The 25263-nt window shown below is 40.0% G+C and overlaps 1 protein-coding gene across 3 annotated transcripts in view; it reads left to right on the plus strand.

The window, feature by feature from the left end:
* AKR1D1 (aldo-keto reductase family 1 member D1) overlaps positions 1-25263 on the plus strand; it is a 233224-nt gene that overhangs the window by 50650 nt on the left and 157311 nt on the right. For 2 of the 3 annotated variants that reach the window (XM_060196649.1, XM_007525161.3), the window contains 2 exons: positions 7159-7241; positions 7990-8708. In XM_060196649.1, the coding sequence (XP_060052632.1) occupies positions 7159-7241; positions 7990-8032 (126 nt within the window). In that variant the 3' untranslated portion in view covers positions 8033-8708. Of the gene's footprint in view, positions 1-7158; positions 7242-7989; positions 8709-25263 lie in introns of those variants that run through there. The other variant, XR_009551242.1, reaches the window with a different exon arrangement.

Consider the following 25263-nt stretch of genomic DNA (forward strand, 5'->3'; position numbering starts at 1 on the left):
TTTATTATAGTATAAGCTAAGCACACAAACACACAAAAAAACTGGGAGGAATTAGAATAGGGTCTTAGAAAACAAATTATGTTGTGCTTGTGCAATGAACATAGTCATTCAAAAACAATAAAGAGGGATACACTAAGAGCAGACATGGGCAGAAATATACAAAATATTAGACAATTTGTGCCCAGGGCTTTTTCCCCTATTACAAGACAGGATGTAACTCAGCTTACAAAGAAAAGGAGACACAATTTATTGAATCATATAACTGCAAAGTCCTTGGCTGGACACAGGCATTCAAATGATTTGTAATATAACTTGCCCATCTCTCCCTCTTCTCTTCTCTCTCTCCCCATCCTCTCTCCCCCCCCCCACCATGAAGTGGCACTAACAGTCCCAGACAGCACAAGCTGAAGATTCTTTACTCACACACAGTGAAACTGAGCACAGACAGAGGCTTTTTGTCAGTATCTCTATCAATTTCTCACTGTCCCTTTGTGTGCCATCGGCCATATTAAAAACTGTGTCCAGTGAGTTTGTTACCTTGACTGGTCCCCTAGGCTCCAGTCCTTCCTCTGTGTTGACAAAAATTAGATAATAAGGTAAATACCTGACTAGATGGCAGAAAGGAAGTTCATTAAAGAGAGAGAGAGAGAGAGTAATGAAGAAGGAGAAGGAAAAAAAAGAATGATAGAAGGAAGGAAGGAATAAAAAGGAAGGACAGAAGGAAGAGAGGACAGAAGGAAGAATTCTGTTCTTTGCATAAAAGGGAAAAATGTTCCACACTTGCTTCAGTTACTGACAGTGTTTCAATACACCCCTAAATATCTACCACTAGAAAGTGACTGGTAATGTTTTCAGTCATTTTAAAAATTATAAGAGGTCTGGGACCAGGTGTTGCTATACCCACCAGAGCACACGTTACCAAACACAAGAATCCAGGTTCAAGTCCCATTCTTCACATGCAGGAAAAAAAGTTTTAAGAGTGGACCAGTGTTACAGATGTCTCTCTTGTTCTCTCTCTCCCTTCTCTCTCTTTCTCCCCCCTTCAATTTTCTCTTTGTCTCTATCTAAAGAAAGAAAAAAGAAAGGGAGAAAGAGAGAAAGAAAAGAAGGAAGGAAGAAATCTACTATATAGCTAAAGTTCAGGTTTACCAAAAACAACACAAAAATAAATTTGCATGCACCTGAAAGAAATACTTTCATTAATCCAAAGTGCTAGTGTTCAGGAATCAATTGTGGTCAAGCATGGTCTATATAATGGAAAGTTGAAGCTTTTACATCTAGGACACTTATTCATTTATGATTTGGGGGTGCGGGGAGGTAGTGTAGCTTACAACACACCAGCATTACATACCTGAGCCCCCCAAAGGCCCCATCCAGGTTTATCCTCTAGCACCAAAATGAATAAACATTTCATTATTTCAAGAGAAAGTTATGGTTTTGTACTAAAAGGGACTTTCATTCTTAATTTTTTTTCATCACAATGAATGCTGTTTTATTTCTGATTAGGAATGAAGATACACGTATCTTCATAGTCCTGGTCATAAGCGAATACAGTTTAGAGACTCACATGCTGCAAGAAAATATGAAAGGCCAGATATTTGCAAAGAAAATGAGAGAGGAAATCACTGTCAGTTCTCACTCTCTGGGACATACATACACTCTGAACCCACAAAAGTTTGCAGTATTAAAACCAAGAATCATGGATTACAAGGTCTACAACTGGAAGATTATCTGTTTTGTATGAACAGGGCATCAAGTTTACTCCCTGGGATCACATATGACAGAGTGATGCTCTTGTTCTTGCTTATTAATACATAAATAAACCTTAGGGCTGGGTGGTGGCTTATCAAGTGGAGCTCACACACTGCCTGCAGTGGGGTGGGGTGGAGGGCTTCATGAAAGGTGCAACAGTACTGCAGGTCTCTCTCTCTCTCTTTGTCACTTACTCCCCATTTCATCTGTCTCTCACTTTCTATCAAAAAGTAAATTGACTGCTGAGAATGAGAGTCCTGTAGGCCCAGGTGATAACCCTGGTGGTAAAACAAGAAATAAAGCAATACATCTTTTGTTAAAGAATCAAAAAAGCAGGAACTGGGAAGACAGCATGGTGGTCCTGCAAAAGACTTTTGTGCTTGAGGCTCTGAAGTTCCAGGTTCAATTCCCAGTACCACCATAAGCCTGAGCTAAGCAATGCTCTAGAGTTTCTCTCCCTCCCTCTCTCTCTCTCTCTCTCTCTCTCTCTCTCTCTCTCACACACACACACACACACACACACAAATAAAATATTATAAAAAAGAATCAACAAAATAGAACATCAGTTTGGAACTCTGGTAAAATAAAATTCCAAAATTACTTTGAAAGAATATCTTGACCAGAGAGCAGCTCAGCTCAGGCACATAGTGTTACCAAAGATCAAACCTGGGACCCCTACATGCAAGCCACATGATTTGCTGTTAAACTATCTCCCAATCCCTGGAAATAATTTTACATAAAATAAGGATAAATATTGCATACTGATGGAAAGAGGGATTTTAAAAATATTTACTCATTAGATAGGACAGAGAAAAATTGAGAGAGAAGGTGTTTAGAGATTGGGGAGAGAGAGAGAGAGAGAGAGAGACAGGAAGCCCTGATTCATAAACAAAAAAGCTTTCCTCCTGAAAGTGGGGACCAGAAGCTTGAACCTGTATCCTTGAGTATTGTAATGTGTGCACTTAACCAGCTGTGCTGTCACCCAGCCCCATGGAAGAAAAATTTTAAATAACCCCCAAACTAAACCTGATCATACCTACTGCATATCCAACACCATCCAGGTCACAACTGCATATGTACAACACATATTAAAGAGGCAGAATGAATCAGTATTAATTTTTATTGCTATTAATTTATTTATAAAATAAAAAAATATTGACAAGAGGAGTACAATTCCACACAATTTCCACCACCAGAGTTCCATATCCCATCCCCTCCCTTGAAAGCTTTCCTATTGCTTAATCCCTTTGGGAGCATAGGCCCAGTGTCATTATGAGATGCAGAAGGTGGAAGGTTTGGCTTCTATAATTGTCTCATGATGAAATACTAGAGGCTTTGGAAAACCTCTTCATAAATAGAAAGGCAGCCCATAGTGGATAGGTAGCCAAGTTTACTTATCTGGGGGATGGGCAGGTTAGGCCCTACGTTGGGCACCATATGCCAGTCCCTGTTCAGGGCACCATTTGCTGGGCTAGCTAGCTTCGCAGGTGGGAGACAGACAACCAGGGACTCATGGCTGAGCTGGGAAGCAGTATCTCTTTATTCATGTGGAACGCAGCGCAATCTAAACTATCTCTAATCACAGTCCTGTCCTTATATATCCTGAGGTGGAACTGTCAGGTAGGAAAAGGATGTATGTAGGATAGGGGGTGGGAAGAAGAAAAAAGCCCAAGAACCAGTGAGGATTAAACCAATGCCCTGGAGGCAGGGTGGTGCTTAGTTAACAGTGTTATGTAAATAGACAGCAGTGCTAAACTGGCAGGGTGGTGCTTAGTTAAGCAGGATTAGAGACAGAGGCTTTAAGCAGGGGGGAGCTGGTTTACTGCCCAACAAGTTGGAAACAGGACTGGAAAGCTGGATCAGGGCAGAGAGTAGCTCCCAAATATGGGGAAAGGTATATAAGTATCATTTTATGGTGTTGTCTTCTTCTTTTTCTTCTTCTTCTTTTTCTTCTTCTTCTTCTTCTTCTTCTTCTTCTTCTTCTTCTTCTTCTTCTTCTTCTTCTTTTAGGTCTTTCTGCTTGCTTGCTGTTTGGGGTCACTCTCTTTTGCACTTTCGCTTTAAGGTGTATATTTTCCCCCTAATTTACGGCTACATGTGCACATGTATTGATTTTTTTTAAACTGACTTCACAAAATGATATGATGGGACAACCTGACATCCTCTCTTCACAAAGAAGTTGTTTCCCATTTATTGGGGGGGATTAATTGTTTACAGTTGACAGTAAAATACAGTAGTTGGTTTATGTGAAACATTTCTCAGTTTTTCACATAACACTCTAATTTCCCACCGAGGTCCTCCACCATCACTATCATGTTCCAGGAACTGAACACTCTCCCCTTTTCCCCCACCATCCCAGAGTCCTCTACTTTGGTGCAATACACCAAATCCAGTTCAAGTTCTGCTTGCTACAAAAGGGGTGTTTATACTAAGAAAATTATTAGGAACAATAAAGAGATGATAATTTGTAAACTGATACACAAAATGCTGAAAGTATTTTAAAAACTCGAAAATATTGGGAGTCGGGCAGTAGCACAGTGGGTTTAGTGCACATGGCTCAAAGCACAAGGACCTGTGGCATGAGGATCCCAGTTCAAGTCTAAACAAAACCTGCACACACCTAGGGTGTGTCTCCATCTTGAATGGGTGTAACAAAAGGTTAAATAGACTTGTTGATATATGAAACTCTCGATTACCTTCTCTATTAGAAATGATAGATTACAGAAAGGCTATGCTAATGATTTTCATGCCTGAGGTTTTCTTTCCTTGATTCTTATGTCTACCTTTTCACATTCTATTGTTTAAACTTTAAACAACCTTAAAATCATTCTAAATAAGACTTCTAATTGTAATAGAGTTATCAATTGTGGTAAACTTCTAACCTGTTAAAAGTTTTGTTTCATAAGTAAGTGAATTGCAGCTGTCAAGTTCTCTACAGAAAAGCAGAATTCCAATGGCTAACATTCCCCATCGAGACAGACATACAACAATTCACCCCAACAATTCTTCAGTGGACATCTGCTTTGGACTTCTATCGGACTCACTGGTACACCTCAGACACTTTGCACAAAACTAGCAGCTTCCCCTTATGCTGCTGGGTTTCTCAAAGACTGACTGCAGCCATGCCTTGGGACTCTAGGCCTCACCCTCCCCCCATGCTAGAAAATGCCCATCGAGGCAAGTACGCCCCCCCAGAGGCAGGAAATGTTTTTTTTAAGCTGATAAAGTTTTGCTCAGAGGCAAAAAATGGCCCCCTCAGGCCTTCCCTTGGCAGCACACTGGTTCTTGTTACTCGCTTACATATTTCTCCATGTTTGTGCCAGTTTCTTTTTTGAAAATGCCTGTACGATATAGGTTTCTGTTCACCCCACACCCCTGATACTGTGGTCATTTAGTTAAAAAGAAAAGGGGGAATATGTGGCATTCTTCGTGCTGGTTTGGCCCCCTTCCCCCTACCTCTGAGAGAAATGGTTTGGCCCTTGCTAGTTTAGCACCCCTCTTTCTCCCCGCCCCATATGCTAAGGACGTCCAGAGTCCCAGCAGCACCCGCGGAAGGAAAAACATGGGGAAGCACATGGTGTGGTGATTTGCCCGTTCGTGAATAAAGATATACAGCTTCCCAGCCCAGCCGTGTGTCCCCGAGTCTCTGTCTCTGTCTACCACTGCGATGCTAGCCTGGCCGGCTGGAGCCCCCAAATTTAACAACACTTCCCCATTAGAGAAAGAAAGAGACAGGCTGGGAGTATTGATCGACCTGTCAATGCCCATGTTCAGCCAGACCTTCAACCTTCTGCATCCCATAATGATCTTGGGTCCATACTTCCAGAGGGTTAAAGAATAGGGATTCTATCAGGGGAGGGGATGGGATACGAAGTTCTGGTGGTGGGAATTGTGCAAAGTTGTACCCCTCTTAGCCTATGGTTTTGTCAATGTTTCCTTTTTATAAATAAAAAAATTTAAAAAAATAAGAAAGAAGAAAGAGGAGAGAGAGAGAGAGAGAGAGAGAGAGAGAAGAGGGAGAGAAAGAAACAGATATATAGATGGAGTGAGAAAAAGAAAGTATAAATACTTAGCATCTTATTAAGAAAAATTCTTAGGACTAGGGGAATAGCATAATGGTTATGCAAAGAGATGGTCATGTCGTGTCTGAGGCTCTAAAGCCCCAAGTTCAGTTCCCAGTACCACCATAAAGAAAAGCTGAGCAGTGCTTTAGTTAAAAAAAAGTGGAATGCCAGCAAAACATCCAACTAAGATATGAGATAGTGCTGTGGAATAAATCTACAAATATAGAATTTTGTCAGACTGATGAAATAAAGCAATTTAGAAAGGCTGAGTCAGAAATTAAAAACAAAAACAAAACTAACAAAAATGAAAGAAATAAGAATCTCCCACCTTTGGAAGTTTAGGAGGTCCCCTGGACATATATTGCTTTAGAGCATTTGACATTTCTTACAAGCTGTCCTCTGAGAGACAAAGAGAACAGCAGGACATTTGGGTCCACAGGTGTAGGTTGGTTCCCCAGTGCTGAGCCAACTCTTCAGAGGCGTTTTAGTCAATTTGTGAATCTTTTTTTAAAATTTCTTTATTGGGGAAATTAATATTTTATATTTGACAGTAAATACAATAGTTTGTACATGCATAACATTTTCCAGTTTTCCATATAATAATACAACTCCCACTAGGTCCTCTGTCATCCTCTTTGGACCTGTATTCTCTCCCCCCACCCACCCCAGAGTCTTTTACTTTGGTGCATCTTTGAAGAGTTCCTACTCCTTCCCTACTTCCCAGTCCCAGGCTTGATTCATTCTACTTTTGATAATCTCCTTTATTGGAGCCGGGTGGTAGTACACCTGATTGAGCACACCGGGGCCAAGGACCTGGGTTCCAGTCCCTGGTTCCCACCTGTAGGGAGAACTCAGTGAAACAGTGCTATAGGCAGGCCTCTTTTTCTCTTTCTCTTTCTTTCTCTCTCTCCTTTCTTCTCTCTCTCTCCTTTCAATTTCCCCCTTCCCTATCAATTTCTGTCTTATACAAAAATTTTTAAATGTCCTCTTTCCTTTTTTTCTTTCTTTCTTCCTGTTTTATTTGAAAGGACACAAAGAGAAACTGAGAAGAGAGAGAAAGATAGACACCTGCATACCTGCTTTACCACTCATAAAGCTCCCTCCCTGCAGGTGGAGAGTGAGCTCAAAGCAGGATTCTTGCTCATGGTGATGTGTGTGCTCAACAAGGTGTGATGCTACCTGGCCTCCTAAAAATGTCTTAGGAAGTGGTGCAGTTGAAGAGTTCTGGATTGCAAGCATGAGGTCCATGGTTCAATGCATTGCTCTGCACAGAGTGCTGGTTTGGGCTCTTACCAAATAAATGCATGGTTTTAAGGTACATCATTCATTTCCATTGTTTCAGATCTTTGACTTTTGTATCTCGGAAGAAGACATGAAGGCCATTGAAGCCCTGAATAAAAACATCCGCTTTGTGGAACTGCTCATGTGAGTCTGGGGAGAATCTTGGATCAGGCAGGCACCTCCCAATGGTGTTGGAGCATTAAACACCAATCCACAAGACTCTTATGAAAATAACCTTATGTCTAGAGAAGCCATGAGGCTGTTAGGCATCAGTGTGTTCTTAATATTTCACATGTCTAGGTGAACTACATCCATTCCAGGAACATTCTACAAACTCATCTGTGTATTTTAAAGAGTCCTTGCATGGATGATATTCAGTGGTTTGGTTTAAGACTTGAGATCCTGATGATCTTGAAGAGAATTTAGTCCAGTAAACATGCATGAGCTCAGTGGTGGCACAAATACTCAAAGTATTATTTTGAAATATTTACTATTCTCTAATATGATAGGACAGAAAGAAGTGTAGAAGAGTGAGGGAGATGGAAAGGAAGAGACAGAGAGATACCTGCAGAACTGCTTTACCACTTGTGAACTCCCCCCCTGCAGATGGCAAGTGGGGGTTTGAACTTGCATCCTTATGTACTGTAATGTATCCTCTCAACCAGGTGTCCTACCACTCAGCCCAGTGATGTACCAATGAGAGCATGTTTATCAGCAAAAGACAATTTCTGGGAGAGAGACATAAAGGTATGGTAGAAAAAGCATAGGACAAGAGTGGAGATGAAACAGAGGATGAGAAAGAGGAAGTGGTCAGTGAATTTGCCAAAGGGGGCAAGTGATATATATGGCTTTGGGAGTGAACTTCTTCCCTTTGGGGGTATTGTTTTGGCAGGTGGTCTGATCATCCTGAATACCCTTTTCATGATGAATACTGACTGCAGAGTTCCTGGATTCAGCTGCTCTCCTTTCTACCAGTCCTGGGCCCCCGAGCTGGGCGACCCCCACACCCTAGCCTGGAAATGAAAAATTTTCCCAATCCCAGAGGAAAGCTGATGGAAACGTATTTAACATGGGGACCAGGTGGTGGCAGACTAAATTGCTGGTTAAGCTCACAGACTAAATTGCTCCAGGACCCGGGTTCAGGCCCCTGGTCCCCACCTGCAGGGGGAAAGCTTCACAAGTGGTGAAGTAGAGCTGCAGGTGTCTCTCTGTCTTTCTCCCTCTCTATCTTTCCCCCTCCTCTCAATTTCTCTGTCTTTATCCAATATTAAATAAATAAATATTAAAAAAGAAAGATACCTAACTTTAGCATAGCATAAGTGAACATGACTTCATTATGTAGAGAAAACGAATCACAACTATTGAAATAGTTGCTTGGAAATAATCACCTAGGAGGCCAGGCAGTGATGCACCCAGTTAAGCTCACATAGTACAAATTGCCAGCACCTGTGCAAGGATCCAGTTTGAGCTCCTCACTCCCACCTGTGGGGAGTGGGGGCTACTTCACAACTGGTGAAGCAGGACTACAGATGTCTGTCTGTCTGTCTCTCTCTCTATCTCTGCCTCCTTTCTCAGTTTCTATCCTATCCAATAAAATGGAAAAAATGGCCACCAGGAGCAGTGGATTCATAGTGCTGGCACTGAGCCCTGGGGGGAAAAAAGCGAGAGAGAAAGGAAAAAGGAAATAATAACCTAGAATTTGATTCAACCAGTATCTTTTAGATCCCAGACAGAAAATTGTCAGATTTTTGTTTGCCAGAGTTGATCAGTGTCCCCCCCATTTTTATCTCTATCTTTTATCTTTTTCACAAGAAAGTATCAACTAAGTAAGCTCTTTTGAAAAATACTATTTGGGGGCTAGGGAGATAGCAAAATGGTTATACAAGGAAGCTTTCATGCCCATGACACCTAAGGTCCAAGGTTCAAACTTTAGCACTGTAAGCCAGAACTGAGCAGCACTTTGGTATCTCTCTCTCTCTCTCTCTCTGTATAATTAAAATAAAATAAAAATATTTAAAAAAATAATATTTTGAGTACATAGTTACTTGCAACACAAGTAATTAAGTCAAGGCTTTTTTTTATCATTTCACTAGGGAATTATTGATTAACTGTACACTTGTTGAAACATGATCACAATTTCTCTTCTCCCAAAATAGGTATCTGCAAAACATACTCACCCCCAACCCCTCCACCATCATGCACCAGGACTCCAAACCACCCTCCCATCAAACCTTTCCATGCCCAAAGATCTTTGCTGTAGTGCAATATACCAAATTCAGTCCAAGTTTTTACTTTGAGTTTTCCCTTCCTGTTATTTCTTAAGTTCTGTCTATACATGAGATCATCTTTCTCTTTCTGGCATATCTCACTTAACATGATCATTCAAACTTCATCTAAAATGAGACGAAGGAGATGATTTCATCATTTCTAACGCCAGTGTCTGTGGTGTTTAGCAACTAAAAGCAGGTGGAGAATCACACGCCCTGTGTGCTGGCAGTGATCCTGATGGTTTGACTGTAACACAGTCATAGCCAAGAGAAGATTCACACTCACATTATTAATAAGGAATTGATTTGCAGCACCTTGAGTCAGAGGCAGGGCTAAGTACAGAATAGATTTAACTATAGGGCTGACTAAGCATCTCAGTGATCTGCAAAGTCATGGTGATTTTCTAGTTAGTCAACAAATTGTTCCGCTTTATATCTTAACTCTTTTTCAGCCACCAGGTTTCAGATGATACCATGACATCAACCTGATTTCTATGGGCAGACAACCCATCATGTGTACCCCCAGATCCCTGCCCCACCAGGGAAAGAGAGAGACAGTCTGGGAGTATGGATCGACCTGCCAACGCCCATGTTCAGCAGAGAAGCAGCTACAGAAACCAGACTTTCCACCTTCTGCACCCCACAATGACCCTGGATCCATACTCCCAGAGGGATAAAGAATAGGGAAGTTATCAATGGAGGAGATTGGATATGGAGCTCTGGGGGTGGGCACTGTGTGAAAATGTACCCTTCTTATCCTATAGACCTGTCAGTATTTCCATTTTATAAATAAAAATTAAAAAAATTAAATTACAATCCAATTGAAAAAAAAGGAAGAATTGGAGAAGAGTTGAAGATTACATGATTGGGGCGGGGGCTGGATGGTGACATAGTAAATTGAGTGCACACAGTTCCATACACAAGGACCCAGGTTCAAACCTCTTCCTCTCTGTTTCCCCCTTGCCTGTCAATTAGTCTCTGTCTCTATAAAATAACAATGTTTTGAAAAGAATACATTATTGATTGATAAGCTGGGAGTTAATAGAGTCAATAGTACTCTGCACGTGTGCTTACCCATAACATATACTGCTGGTGCTCACGCGGGTGGCCTCGCAACTGAGGTAAGCTACTGGCTTTCCGGTGCCAGTTAAAGAAACTGCACAAACAGACAGGAACTCTAAGGGGAAATTCAGGTATGAACAATCTCCTTTATTCATAAAAAGACAGGTCTCATATAGCAGAGTGGAACAAAGAACATTTTTCACATATGTCAGTAATCATGGGTTTCCAAAAGGTCAGTACCCTTATGGTGGAAGGGCTAAGGAATGACTACAATTGATAGGGGTAGTGGAAAGGTCAGGATGACTAGTTACTATGAGGGAAAGATATTAATTAACTAAAGGTATTAAGAAAAACATGGTAGTTAAACCAGCAGAGTGAGATAAAATAGAGAAGAGCAGAATATTAATGTAAGATGTAATGATCAAAGAAATGAGGAAATAATGTGTGGGTCTCACTGTTATGTTACTGACAAGGCAGGGTGATGGAGTATAGTTTGTATGTGATCAAAGATGGTGAACTTATAATGAACTTTAAGTGAACTTTCAAGCAGGCAACCATTTGGTTTGCAGCAGGGGAAGGAGTTAAGTGTTAGAGGGTGCAGGCCTTTGTGAAGCCTGGGAGACTGACAAGGGGGAACTGAGCCAGGAAAGCTTTTTCTTCTAAGCTTTATCCCTGTAAGGGAGAGGCTGACAGGTGGGGTATCTTTTCAGACCTCCATCTCAAGGATGGGGAGTTCCCCTATGCTCTACCATGCTTTCACATTGCCCCACAGTATACAAGAAAAAAAACAGGGTTGGGACAAAAAACTACACTGAAAATTTATTACAATGGCATTTTAATGAAGCAGGGGTCACCTTCAGCCACTCATGTCTCCTCTCAGCAACTGTTCAACATGTGGCCATAGTCCCTCATCAGCAAGCCAGGTGATATGTATCTTATGGGGTCCATCCTCCCTGGGTATGACAAGTATGAGACAAATCAGTGGCTGTTGGCAGGACATACCAGACCTACTTGCAACTGGAAACGTTCTGTTCTTTGCAAGATGGGTCTGTTAACCCCCAAACTTCTTCCAAAGTAATTATTAATGTTCCTTTGTCTGCTGTGAGCCTAATGTACCATTTCTACTTCCATTTACAAAATACACAAGTTGTTGCTTCTTTTGACTGGAGCAGTGGGGAGAAAGACCCTCATTAAAACAATAATTTATTGTGTGTGTGGGGAGAATGTATGCCAGAGCATCATTCTGCCACAAGCAATGTCAGGGATGAAACTCAGGACCTCACAGTTTCAAGTCCAATGTCTTTTTCGCAGCACCACTTCCCAGACAAAAGATGCTCACTTTCTTTTTTTATTATGTGCCTTCTTCTAGGCATTATTAGTTTAGTGGTTTTGAAAGCTACCATAGAGAATATGGTACAGAGCAGATAGCAGTGGTCTTGATAGAAATGTATGAACCATTGGTGATCCCCTGAAGCCTGGTTATTGGTAAATCCTCCTACAGAGTCTGGGAAGCATCCTTAAAAGCACATGCTTCCCTGGATCCTGTTTCGAGGCTGTCAGGATGGGGTGAGATTTCCAGAGGACCTGGAGTCATTGAGGGACCAGAAACCTATAGAAATGACTGAAGGTCGCAGAGCCCTGAGATTCCCAAACAGACATGATGGGCCTAGAAGTTGAATAAATCCCTCTCCCAAATATTACCAGTCATCTCTATCAGGAACAACAAGATAGACCACTTTGTAGGCCCCTATAGGACCTTGCCCTCAACTTGGATCAACAATGGTAGAGAATTTTCCATCCTCTGAAGGAGGCTGAACAATATACTCTATGCTACACCTGAGGAAGATGGGTCCTGATATTGGGGCAGCTTGGAACGTTCCTACTTATGACCATAGAATGTGAGCTCAGATCTACAGGGATGCAGAGGTCACATAGGCTCCTAAGCTAAATATGGGCCCCAGATCACATCAAATCTATGGCATTTACAATCAACAATATTTATATACCTTTCCCATATTCGGGAGCTACTCTCTTCCCTGATCCAGCTTTCTGGTCCTTCTGCCAGCAATGACATCATTTCCCCAGACAATAATTAGGATCCACCTACATATCAGATTTCAGGCTGGGGCAAAACAACAACAAAAAACACAAACAAACAAACAAACAAAAAACACTAGTATAGCCACAGGCCCTTTGGAATGTAACTAAAATGTGACTACTAGCTATCTATAAAACAGAGATCTCCCCCCCCCAACTCTTCACCTGTACTATTCCAGCCTTTAGGTCCATGATTGGTCAACAATTTATTTAGCTTTATATGTTAACTCTCTTTTCAACCACCAGGTTCCAGATGTTAGCAGGATGCCGACCAGGCTTCCATGGACAGACAACCCCACCAATGTGTCCTAGAACCACACTTTCCCACAGTACTGCCCCACTAAGAAAGAGAGAGACAGGCTGGGAGTATGGATCAACCTGTCAACGCCCATGTTCACTGGGGAAGCAACTACAGAAGTCAGACCTTCCACCTTCTGCACCCCATAATGATCTTGGGTCCATACTCCCAGAGGGATAAATAATAGGAAAGCTATCAGAGGAGTTGATGGGACATGGAGTTCTGGTGGTGAGAATTATGTGGAGTTGTACCCCTCTTATCCTATGGATCTTATTAGTGTTTCCTTTTTATAAATAAAAATTTTAAAAAGAAATGACTGAAAGTTAATTTTTCAGATGTATTCATTTATGAGAGAGAGAGACATACAGTATTTAGAACCTCCTACTTTAAAGTCCTATGTCATTGTGTTACCTCCCTGTCTGCTGAATTTTTTTATAGGTATGCTGCTGTTTGCTAGTGTAACAGTGAGCATTTTTAACACTAGGTTTGTGTGTGTGTGTGTGTGTGTGGTTGTTGAGCTGATATTTTCAGTTGGAGGTAGATACAGAGACATACACAAAGAGAAAGACACCACAACACCATAACGTATTCCAGTGTGGTGAGGACCAGACTTGAACTTGGGCTGCTCACATAGTACCAGCCAGATGAGCTATTTTGCTAGTCCTTTCATACTGATAATTGCATGTGACTCTTTTTAAGTTCTTTATGTACACTTTTTTTTTCTTGGTACATTTATTTATGTATTTACTAACTCACATGAGGTGTTGTTTTATCAGACCATAGTAATCTCAGAAGGGCAACTTTGCATCTTTCATCAAAGCGCCATCTTACAGAACTTTAGGTTCCTCACTTCCTATGTGCATTCACGTTAATTTGTTCATGTTACCAATCTTATGTTCCTTTCACTATTAACACGAGAGAGGTCTGAGGAACCTCTGTTTTCAACTCCACCACTGAAAAGGAAGAAAATCTGGAGAATACCAGAGGAAGTCAGGTGGCTAGGGATAGGGTTACAGTTAGGCAGAGGGAAGAGAAAAATGAAATAATACCCAGAAGTTGTGGTAAATATAGGTGTGGCTGAGAAAGTAAGTGAAGGCAGGACCTTAGAAGTGAATAAAAATGTGCATCACCTTCCCCATAGTGCTGGTCATCTTAGCCCAAATGGTCCACATCCTTCTCCTGTTACTGCCTTTTAATTTTCATTATTAAAACTTTAAAACCAGGGTGGTTATGTTGGGGTGGGGGAACCCTAAGAGGAATATTTAGCAAATTAAAAGCCTTTAGGTGGCTGGTGGTAGCTAAGCACATTAAATGTTCATGACACAAATGCACAAGGTCTGGCGTAAGTATCCCAGATCTAGTCCCCAGCTCCTCACCTGTAGGTGGGTTGCTTCCCAGGCAGTGAAGCATGTCTGCAGGTGTCTATCTTTATTTCCCTCTCTCTGTCTTCCCCATGTCTCTTAATTTCATTCTGTCCTATCTAACAACAATGACAGAATAACAACAACAGTAATAATAATAACAATAAACAACATGGGCAACAAAAGGTAAAAATAGCCTCCAGGAGTTGTGAATATGTAGTGCCAGCACAAAGATCCAGCAATAACCCTGGATGGGAAAAATATCTTTAACAATGCAATAAATATCACCAATTTCAGTCTTATAAATACAAAATGGTCACCAGATATATACTCAATGGAATACTACTGGGTATTGAAAGAAAAAGACTATCATCTTTCCTTTGGGACTAAATAGGTGGAAATGGGAGTGATTATGCTAAATAAAGTAAGTAAGAAAATGAAGGATAACAATGGGATGATTTTACTCATTTGAAATATAGAGAATTGAAGCACATTAACTTGAAAAAAGAGGTGTCAACTAGGACCACAACAAGGCAGGACTAGAATAACTTCAGGAACCCACCAAATCACTAGCCAAAGGAGAGACTGAGTGGCTGGTAACACTACAGCAGTTTACCAGTTGAGGCACCACCTCCAGTCTGCTTTACCAATAAAAATACTGCTCAAGGGAGGAGAGGACTCCACTAAGACTCACCAAATGTAACTATCAATTTCCATGGCTACTGCCCTCAGAGGCTGGAGCAGCAGGTGTGTGTGTGTGTGTGTGTGTGGGGGGGGGTCCTGGGCTGACATCTGGGAACAGAGAATTGACCAGGAAACTCAGGAAAAAGCTACACTTTGGTGGCCTAGGAGTAGAGCTGTATAGTGGGAACATTTTCACATTGTTCAGATGAGAACATGGTGAATAACTGCCTCAGAACATACAGACTATAAATGGGACTTGCTTAGAAACTTACAGAACCCAGCAGTACACAGTTTGGCAGAGAAGTTGAATTAAGCACAGTTTTGAGTCCTGGAGTGTGACAGTCTCTTTGCATAACCACTGTGCTATCTCTCCAGCACACTGATTTATCTCTTGGTCAGGAGTGAGAGATTAAGCTAAGAAGCCTACTTATAGTTTAAAAGATCTGAAGCTCCCATAGCCTACAGGGAAGAAAAAAAACAAAAGAGTCTTTTAAACCAGTGTGCTCCAACTCAGGGATTGAAATAATATTGAAACAACCTTTAATTTCCAAAACTGTGAAGTCTTTAAGTACCTTACTTAGACACAAGTTAATCCAGGCAAGAGTCATCAGTAATTTTAAAAGTACTAAGAGACAGACCTCATAAAATACTATATAGAATGGTTAAACCAACAAGAAGAAATATTGAAGAAATGAATCAGGACAAGAGTCCAGCTAAATGCTTCCCCAAAAGGTTAAAGCACAAAATAATGAGATTAACATCCAAACATTAGTTAAGGAAATAATCACAGGACTGAGTAAAGAGTTTGAAAGAATTGACATCAGAAATGCAGAAACAACAAATTATACTCTGGAAGAAAACACTGATTATCTCCAGGTTATTAGAGGGCTGAAGCTAAAATAGATGAGCTAAGAACACAGATAGCTGGACAAGCGAAAGCAGTATTAAAACAGGTTAACAAAATAGCTGAGCTACTGAAAACAGTAGAGGGGAGAAAGAAAAGAATAAAAGAGGCTAAAAACAGAATTAGCAAGATTGAGGATGATTTAGAGACAACTAGAAAAGAAGAAAGAGATCTCATAAAGAGATTAAGAGCTACTAAAACAACAAGAGAGACATATGGGATTATTTCAAAAGAAGTAATATGTGCATTAGTAGCCACTTACCAGAGGAAGAAACAGAGGGAGGGGAAAGAAAGTATTCTTCAGGACATAATAGCTGAGACCTTCTCTAGTCTAGACAACATAAAAGACATAAAGGTTCAAGAAGCCCAAAGGGTCCCAAACAGAATTAAGCCAGACTTAAAGACACCAAGACACATCATATTTAGAATGGAAAGGAATAAGGATAAAGAAAGGATGCTGAATGCTGCAAGAGAAAAACAAAGAGTCACCTACAGAGGAAAACCCATAAGATTAGCAGACTTCTCTACACAAACACTACAGGCCAGAAGAGAATGGCAAAATATCTGTTGAGTGCTCAATGAGAAAGGGTTTCAACCAAGACTACTGTATCCTGCTAGACTGTCATTCAGACTAGATGGAGGCATAAAAACCTTCTCAGACAAGCAACAGCTGAAAGAATCAGCTATGACCAAGCCTGCCCTGAAAGAAGTTCTGAAAGGTCTGCTATAAAGAGTCAGACCACCATAAATATGCCATATATCAGAACACTCTAAAAATCTACAAGAATGGCATTAAAATATCTTCAATCTATGATATCAATAAATTTCAATGGCAGGAATTCACCTATTAAAAGGCACAGAGTAGGAAGATGGATCAGAAAACACAACCCAACAATATGTTTTCTATAGGAAACCCGCCTAACTCAACAAGACAAACAGACTCAAAGTGAAAGGATGAAAAACTATTACTTATGCCAATGGCCTACAAAAAAGGGCAGGAGAAGCTATTCTCATATCTGACACAATAGACTTTAAAATAAATAAAATTTAAAAAGATAAAGATGGACATTACTTAATGCTCAGAGTATTAGTCAATCAAGAGGACTTAATTATTAACATCTATGCACCCAATGAGAAGACATCTAAATACATCAAACATCTACTGAAAGAGCTGCAGTAGTATATTAACAGCAACACAGTCATAGTAGAGAACTTCTACTCTCTCAACTTGACAGATCATCCAGGCAGAAAATCAATAAAGAAATGAGGGAGCTAAATGAGGAGATAGATAAACTAAAACTATTGAACATTTTCAATCATTCACTCCAAGAAACTGTAATACACATTCTACTCAAGTCCACATGGGTCGTTCTCAAAGATAGACCATATGTTAGGCCACAAAGACAGCAACAACAAATTCAAGAGCATTGAAATCATCCCAATCATCTTCTCAAACATTAGTGGAATTAAACTAACACTTAACAATCAACGAAATATTAGTAATAGTCCCGCAATATGGAAGCTTAACAATACACTACTTAACAAACACTGGGTCAAAGAGGAAATAAAGGAATAAATCAAAATATTTCAAGATTTCAATGAAAATGAAGACAAGCTATCAAAATATCTGGGACACATCTAAGTCAGTACTGAGAGAGAAGTTCATAGCCATACAAGCACAAATTAGGAACCAAGAAAAAGCACAAATAAACAACCTGATTGCACATCTTAAAGACCTAGAAGAAGAAGAACAAAAGAGCCTTACAACAACCAGAAGGACAGAAATAATTAACATTAGGGCAGAAATAAATTACATTGAAAATTTAAAAAAAAAACATACAAAAGATCAGTGAAAGTAAATGTTGGTTCTTTGAAAGAGTGAACAAAATAAACAAACCTTTAGCCAGACTCACAGAACAAAAAAGAGAGATGACCCAAATAAATCAGATTGTAAACAAAATAGGAGATATCACAACAGACACCAAAGAAATTCAACATATGAACAACTATATGCCACCAAGCTAGGGGACCTGGAAAAAATGAATGATTTCCTAGGTACCTACGAACTTCCAAAATTAAATAAAATGGAACTAGATAATATGAACAGGCCATCACTGCCAATGATAAGATTGTTCATCATGACCAAGTGGGGTTTATCCCAGACATGCAAGGTTGGTTTAATATACATAAATCAATCAATGTGATCCACAGCATCAACAAATTCAAGATCAAAAACCACATGGTCTTATCTATAGATACAGAGAAAGCCTTTGACAAAATCCAGCATCCCTTCATGATCAAAACACTACAAAATATGGAAATAGATGGAAAATTTCTCAAAACAGTGGAGTCTATTTATAGCAAACCTACAGCCAGCATCATACTCAATGAAAAATTGGAAGCATTTCCCCTCAGATCAGATACTAGACAGGGATGCCCACTATCACCATTACTATTCAACACAGTGTTAGAAGTTCTTGACAGCAATCAGGCAGGAGCAAGGAATTAAAGGGATACATATTGGAAGAGAAGAAGTCAAACTCTCCCTATTTGCAGATGACATGATAGTATACATAGAAAAACTTAAGAAGTCCAGCAAGAAGCTTTTGAAAATCATCAGGCAATACAGGAAGGTGTCAGGCTACAAAATTAACATTCAAAAGTCAGTGGCATTCCTCTATGCAAGCAGTAAGTTAGAAGAAGATGAAATCCAGAAATCAATTCCTTTTTCTATAGCAACAAAGATAATAAAATATCTAGGAATAAACCTAACCAAAGAGGTGAAAGACTTGTATACTGAAAATTATGAGTCACTATTTCGGGGTCTCTCTCTGTCAGGGTGATCTATAGGGGAAACGTAACAGACTGGTTCTTTCTCACTTACAACAGGGGTGACACGAAGTAAAAGACACCAGGGAGCTCCTCAGCGTTTTAATTCAGAACTCAGAACTTGTTTATTAGCAAGGTGGACATGAGCTAAATAGAAAAACAAACGAAGGGATATTACTGATATATGTCAGAAATTACAGGTTTCTTAACGGTCGGCATGCCCCTAAGGTAGGGGGCTGGTATAACAGGAATTGATGAGATACAAGACAGTTATTCTCCATGACGCAAGCAACTTAATTATCCAAAGGTATTTGAGAGAAGCATAGGGATTAAACCCATAGGGTGAGACAGAGAGAAGATGGATATCAAAAAGCCATATAGTTTGGAATTTCTCTTGTCTGGGGTCTGAGGTGTGTGATGCAGTGTGTGATAAGGTGTGTTCTTCTGTGATCAGAAGGTGACTTTGAATAAATGAATCTGCAGCCATGTGGCCTGCAGTTAATGGAGGGAAGTATTGGGGTTTCTGTGGACCTGAGAGTCAGGAAGGAAAGGACCAAGTCTGAGTTTCCCCCCTTATGCTCACCTCGGTTGAGAGAGATTTACCAAGAGGTTATCTTCTCAGACCTCCATCCAAGGACGGGGTGGTTCTCCGTAAGCTCTATCAGGTTTACACATAGTCCCAACATCACTATTCAAGGAAATAGAAAAAGACACAAATGTTAGTATGCTTCAAAATTCTGCTTATAAGACCTTCTGTTTTGATCATCACATTAGGTTCACTTGTATTACTTACGATGTGGTCTATTTACAAAATCACTGTTTTACCTGGGTCCCTCCCTGCCTGCAGGGTATTGGTTTAATCCCCACTGGTTAGATGGAAGCTTTCTATGTTCTGTTTGCACTCTTTTTTTGCTCCACCCCCTCTCCTAGTCATTTCCTTTCCCGTGCCACTTCGGTGAAGAGATGCATAAAAGGCGATGTATCTGATTAATAAATGAGATACTGCTTCCCAGCTCAGCCATGAGTCCCTGGTCATCTGTCTCCTGCCCGTGAAGCTAGACCGGCAACTGGTGGCCCGAAGTGGGACAGGCACACAAAGAAGTGGAAAGATATTCCATGTTCATGGGTTGTAAGAATTAACAGCATCAAAATGAATATACTACCCATAGCCATCTACAAATTTAATGTTATCCCCATCAAGATCCCAACCACATTTTTTAGGGGAACAGAACAAAAATGGCAAATGCTTATCTGGAACCAGAAAAGGCCTAGAATTGCCAAAATAATATTGAGAATAAACATCAGAACTGGAGGCATCACACTCCCAGACCTCAAATTGTATTATTAGGACAATACAATGCCTGGTACTGGGAAATGAATAGACACACTGACCAGTAGAATAGAAATGAGAGCCCCAAAGTAAGCCCCCCACATCTATGGACATCTAATCTTTGACAAATGTGTCCAGACTATTAAATGGAGAAAGGGGAGTCTCTACAACAAATGGTGTTGGAAAAAAAAATCTGTTGAAACATGCAGAAAAATGAAACTGAACCACTATATTTCACCAAACACAAAAGTAAATTCCAAGTGGATCAAAGACTTAGATGTTAGACCAGAAACTATCAAATACTTAGAGAAAAATATTGACAGAACTCTTTTCTGCATACTTTTTAAAGACATCTTTAATGAAATGAATTCAAGTACCAATAAGACTAAGGCAAGTATAAACTATGGGACTGCATCAAATTAAAAAGCTTCTGCACAGCAAAAGAAACCAATATCCAAACAAAGAGACCCCCTTACAGAATGGGAGAATATCTTTACATCCCATATATTTGACATGAGTTCAATAACCAAAATATAAAAAGAGCTTTCCAAACTCAACAAGAAGAAGACAAATGACCTCATCCAAAAATGGGGAGAGGACATGGAAAGAATATTCACTACAGAAGACATCCAAAAGGTCGAGAAACACATGAAAAATGCTGCAAGTCTTTGACTGTTAGAGAAATGCAAATAAAGACAACAATGAAATACCACTTCACTCCTTAAGAATGTCATACATCAGAAAAGCTGGCAGCAACAAATGCTGGAGAGGTTGTGGGGTCAAAGGAACCCTCCTGCACTGCTGGTGGGAATGTAAATTGGTCCAGCCTCTGTGGAGATCAGTCTGGAGAATTCTCAAAAGGCTAAAAATGGACCTACCCTATGATCCTACAATTCCTCTCCTGGGGATATATCCTAAGGAACCCAATACACCCATCCAAAAAGATTTGTTTATACCTATGTTCTTAGCAGAACAATTTGTAATAGCCAAAACCTGGATGCAACCCAGGTGTCCAACAACAGATGAGTGACTGATGAGCAAGTTGTGGTATATATACACGATGGAATACTATTCACCTATTAAAAATGGTGACTTCACTGTTTTAAGCCCATTTGGATGAAGCTTGAAGAAATCATGTTAAGTGAAATAAGTCAGAAATATAGGATGAATATAGGATGATCTCACTCTCAGGCAGAAGTTGAAAAACATGATCATAAGAGAAAACACAGTTAGAACTTGAACTGGAGTTGGTGTATTGCACCAAAGTAAAAGACACTGGGGCAGGTGGTTGGGGGAGAGTACAGGTCCAAAAAGGATGACAGAGGACCTAGTGGGGATTGTATTGTTATGTGGAAAACCGAGAAATATTATGCATGTACAAACAATTGTATTTACTGTTAAATGTAAAACATTAGTCCCCCAATAAATAAATTAAAGAAGAAACTTGAAAAAAGAAACACTCACACATATTGTCAACCCATATCTATGATCTTAATAGAACTATGGGGCCTACATATGGGGGTGGGGAAACAGAACTATAGTGGTGGAGTTGTATAGAATTTAATCACTATTATCTTATAATATTTTTAAGAAAACTATTAAATAACACTCAATCTCTCTAACTCATACACATTAATAAACTACTGAAAACTAAGGACAATTGTTCATCTGATACAGTGCAGAACTTGTACTCTTGAGGTTTCCAATTTGATATGCTGGCACCACAGTTAACAAAGTGGTGATCTGGCTTGTATATCATCTCTCATTTATAGCACACTTGTATTTATTTATTTATTTATTTATTTATTTATTTATTTATTTTACCATACTACTCTGCTCTGGTTTGTGATAGTGCAGGAGATTGAACCTGGGACTCTGGAGCTTCAGGCATGAGAATCACTTTGCATAACCATTATGTTACCTAGTCCTGCCCAGCACACATTCTATGTGACTTAAATAACAGAATGACTCTGTGGAAAATAAAAAGAAAGCATGAGACTGTCTTCTACTCTTCCCACAGAGAATGAATTAAACAAAATTAAAATATAATGCCAACATCCAGCAGAGAAGCAATTACGGAAACCAGACCTTCCACTGCACAATGATCCTGGGTTCCTGCTCCCAGAGGGATAAAATATAGGAAACCTTCCAGTGGAGGGGATGGGATGAGGAACTTCGGTGGTGGTAATTGTGTGGAATTTTACCCCTCTTGTTCTACAGTCTTGCTGGTAATTATTAAATCAATTTTTTAAAAAAACTAAAATATATCTCCAAAAATTATATATGCCTTGTGTGTTGATAGAATATTACACCAGGACCTCATCTCTGTCCACAGAGAACCTGCTATATTGTCTCTCATCAGTTTTTCACATTCATCTTGGCAAAATTTGTCCATGTTATAGAGTTGAGCATGTTTTTTCACTTAGTCAATGAATTTTCTTGTATGTCTACCCTGTAAGATTCTATCTTGGGCAGACATTTCTAAATAAAAATTAATTAAAAAATAAATAAACTCACTGAGGCCCCAGCTTCAATCAGCACCACCATAGCCAGAACTGAGCTGTGCTCTGGTCATTCTTTCTTATATATATATAAACATAACTCACAGAGCTCTCAGTAGTTATATGTGTGTGCTCTTCCACTCCCTTTAATTTTCCTAAATTCATGTTTTTTTTTCCATTTCCCATTCTTGTTTTGTATAGCAGTATTTTTCCTATTAATGAATCAGGGACTTATTAAGTTATTTCAGTATTTTTGCCAGATTTCACTTAGGAAAAAAAATTCCCAAAGGGAAAGAATATTGATTGATTAATCCTGCTGGTTTTCTGTTTCCTGATGCATTAGTGTTCCATATTCTCTTCTTTTCTTTCTTTCTTTCTTTCTTTCTTTCTTTCTTTCTTTCTTTCTTTCTTTCTTTCTTTTTTATTTTCTTTCTTTCTTTCCTTCTTCCTTTCTTTATTTCTTTGTACTGATTTCCTCTTGTTTATTTTTCTTGACCTTTCTATGGATTTCTAACTTCCTAAATCAAATGCCTATTTCACTGGTTTTGTTTATTTGCTTTTATTTTTTTCTTGTTTAGTCATATAAACATTGACTATAATGTATTTTCCTCTAAGAACTATTCTAGATAGTTCACAGCTCAATTATGTTAGGTCTTAGTTCTCTGAAATTTGGTTTGGTTTTATTGTTTGACTGATAGTTGTTTACAATAGTTCTGGCAGTATTTTAATTTCTAGAGCTAATGCTTTATTTTCTGGCTTCTGTACTATTTTAATCATGCAGAATTCAGATATCATCCATCAATGCTTTTAATATTTTATGGGACTGTGAGAAATCACATTCCATTATAAAGCATTGAGTTGGATATAATGAACATGTCATCTTGTGTTATACATTTTTATCATGTAGTATTGGAAAAGCTATTTTGAGGAAGTGTGTCTTTGGGCAAAGCAGTTCTTAACTGTGGTAGCAATTTTGTCTACCTTCTGTCTTTATCACAAGGACTTTTGGGAATATCTGGAGACATTTTGGTTGTCACAATTTATAAGGGACACTGGCATTAGATGCTAAACATCTGACAATGTGTAATCAGCACCCACAGCAAAGAACAATTAGGGGAATGCCAGTGAAGGCAAGATATAACTCACTAGCAACATGCATAAGTCCCTGAGTTCCAGCCCTGGAACCACAAAGAAGCACCATGAACAACTCTAGAAGGCTAGTATGGAAGGTACACTGATGTCTCTCCCTCTCTCTCCTATCTCTCTCTCTTTCTCTCCCCTTATGTACAGAGAATTTTTTTTTAAATGGGCCATTAAGGCTGTTCACAAATATTGGAAATAAATAAAACCCTCTGTTCATTCCAAGGTATCAAGATAAATAAAATTTAATAAGTCTCAGGTGACTCCAGTGCCGGGATAGCCTGAAGGTACTTCTTCCCGAGCTAGTGCTCTCTGGGTTGGAGAGAACTCAACTGGAGCTGATCTAGGCTGCTGTGTGGGAGAGGGATCAGGAACGCGTGCTGCACCAACTTCCGCAGGAGATACACTCTGGAACTCTCGGAGCCGGAAAGCAATTTCCAAGTGTCTTTAATCAGAAGAGCAGCTGTTTTTATACTCTCCAAGTAGGGTGGAAACAGGATGTGATATAGAGAGGGTGGAGAGAAAAGTGACTGGTGAAAATCAGAGTGTGACAAGGAGGGGGCGGAACAGGCGAGAATCCTATAACTGAACCACCAATGCCCTGGAGTGCTTTATGTAAAAGTGATTTATGTAAATAGACCAAACCTTTGGATCAGTAAATCCCTATATAGCCATATGGATAAGAAGAAGCCAGGGGGAGATGGCAACTACCCAACATCTCCCCCTTTCTTTTTAACTTTTTGCCATAGTATCAGGAGTGTGGGGCACTTTGTGAGGCAGGGAGACTGATAAGAGGCACACCTTTTTTGGGGTTCTACTGTCCCTCCTTGCTCAACCTCTCCGTGGAGAGAGAGACTAACAGGATTGACACACCCCTCAGGCTCAAGCCCTTCCAAGCTCAACCATATCCTCACAATTCCCCAACATCTTCCTCTTACTTAATGGCCATATATAACTGGGTCAATGTCTGTAAAAGGCTTCATCTCTGTCAGGGGAATAGCAGTGTAGGGGTGAATGGAAACCTGTTGGGAAGAAAGCAGAATGATAGTGTGTAAGTGTCTTTAAAAAGAATTAGCACAAGACGGAGGGATAAGTAAGAGTAGCAAGAGACAGAGTGAGCCTGATGGGTGGAGGAGTGGGGGCCTGATAAGCCGAGGGGCTAGAGGGGTGATCTGGCATTGCAAAATCCCGAGTCAGCCTGCTACAGTCATTCTTCAAGAAGTCCAGGAGTATAAAAGGAGTGTCCAGCAAGTTCTATAGAAGCATCAGTCCAATGTCAACGGCCAGGAAATAAATGCCACACGTCTATCTTGATGGAGGAGGACGGCCACCGGAACTTTTCTTCTCTGTAGAGAGTGACCTGGAACCGCCAAAACATGATGGGCGAAACAGAAGCAGGAAGAGCAGACACCGATGGTTGAGAGAAAGGCAGTAGGAAAGTCTTGTCCTTCGGAGTCTGTGAATCAGGTTCTCCAGATCGTGTCAGGTCACATCATGGGTTTCTGGGGATGGCTGTAATTGTGGGTGATGTCAGAGGTCAGGGGTCCAAGATGGATTTCTGGGGATTCTATATGAGCAGATGCTTCTTTATGCGAAGGCTTGTCATAGCTGTAGTCAATTACTTATGAAAAAACTTTGTAACAAATTAGAAGTTTACTACAATTGATAACTCAATGATTATAACTGGTTTAGG

This window comes from Erinaceus europaeus, chromosome 8 (assembly GCF_950295315.1).
Source record: "Erinaceus europaeus chromosome 8, mEriEur2.1, whole genome shotgun sequence".
In the NCBI taxonomy this organism is placed as follows: Eukaryota; Metazoa; Chordata; class Mammalia; order Eulipotyphla; family Erinaceidae; genus Erinaceus; species Erinaceus europaeus.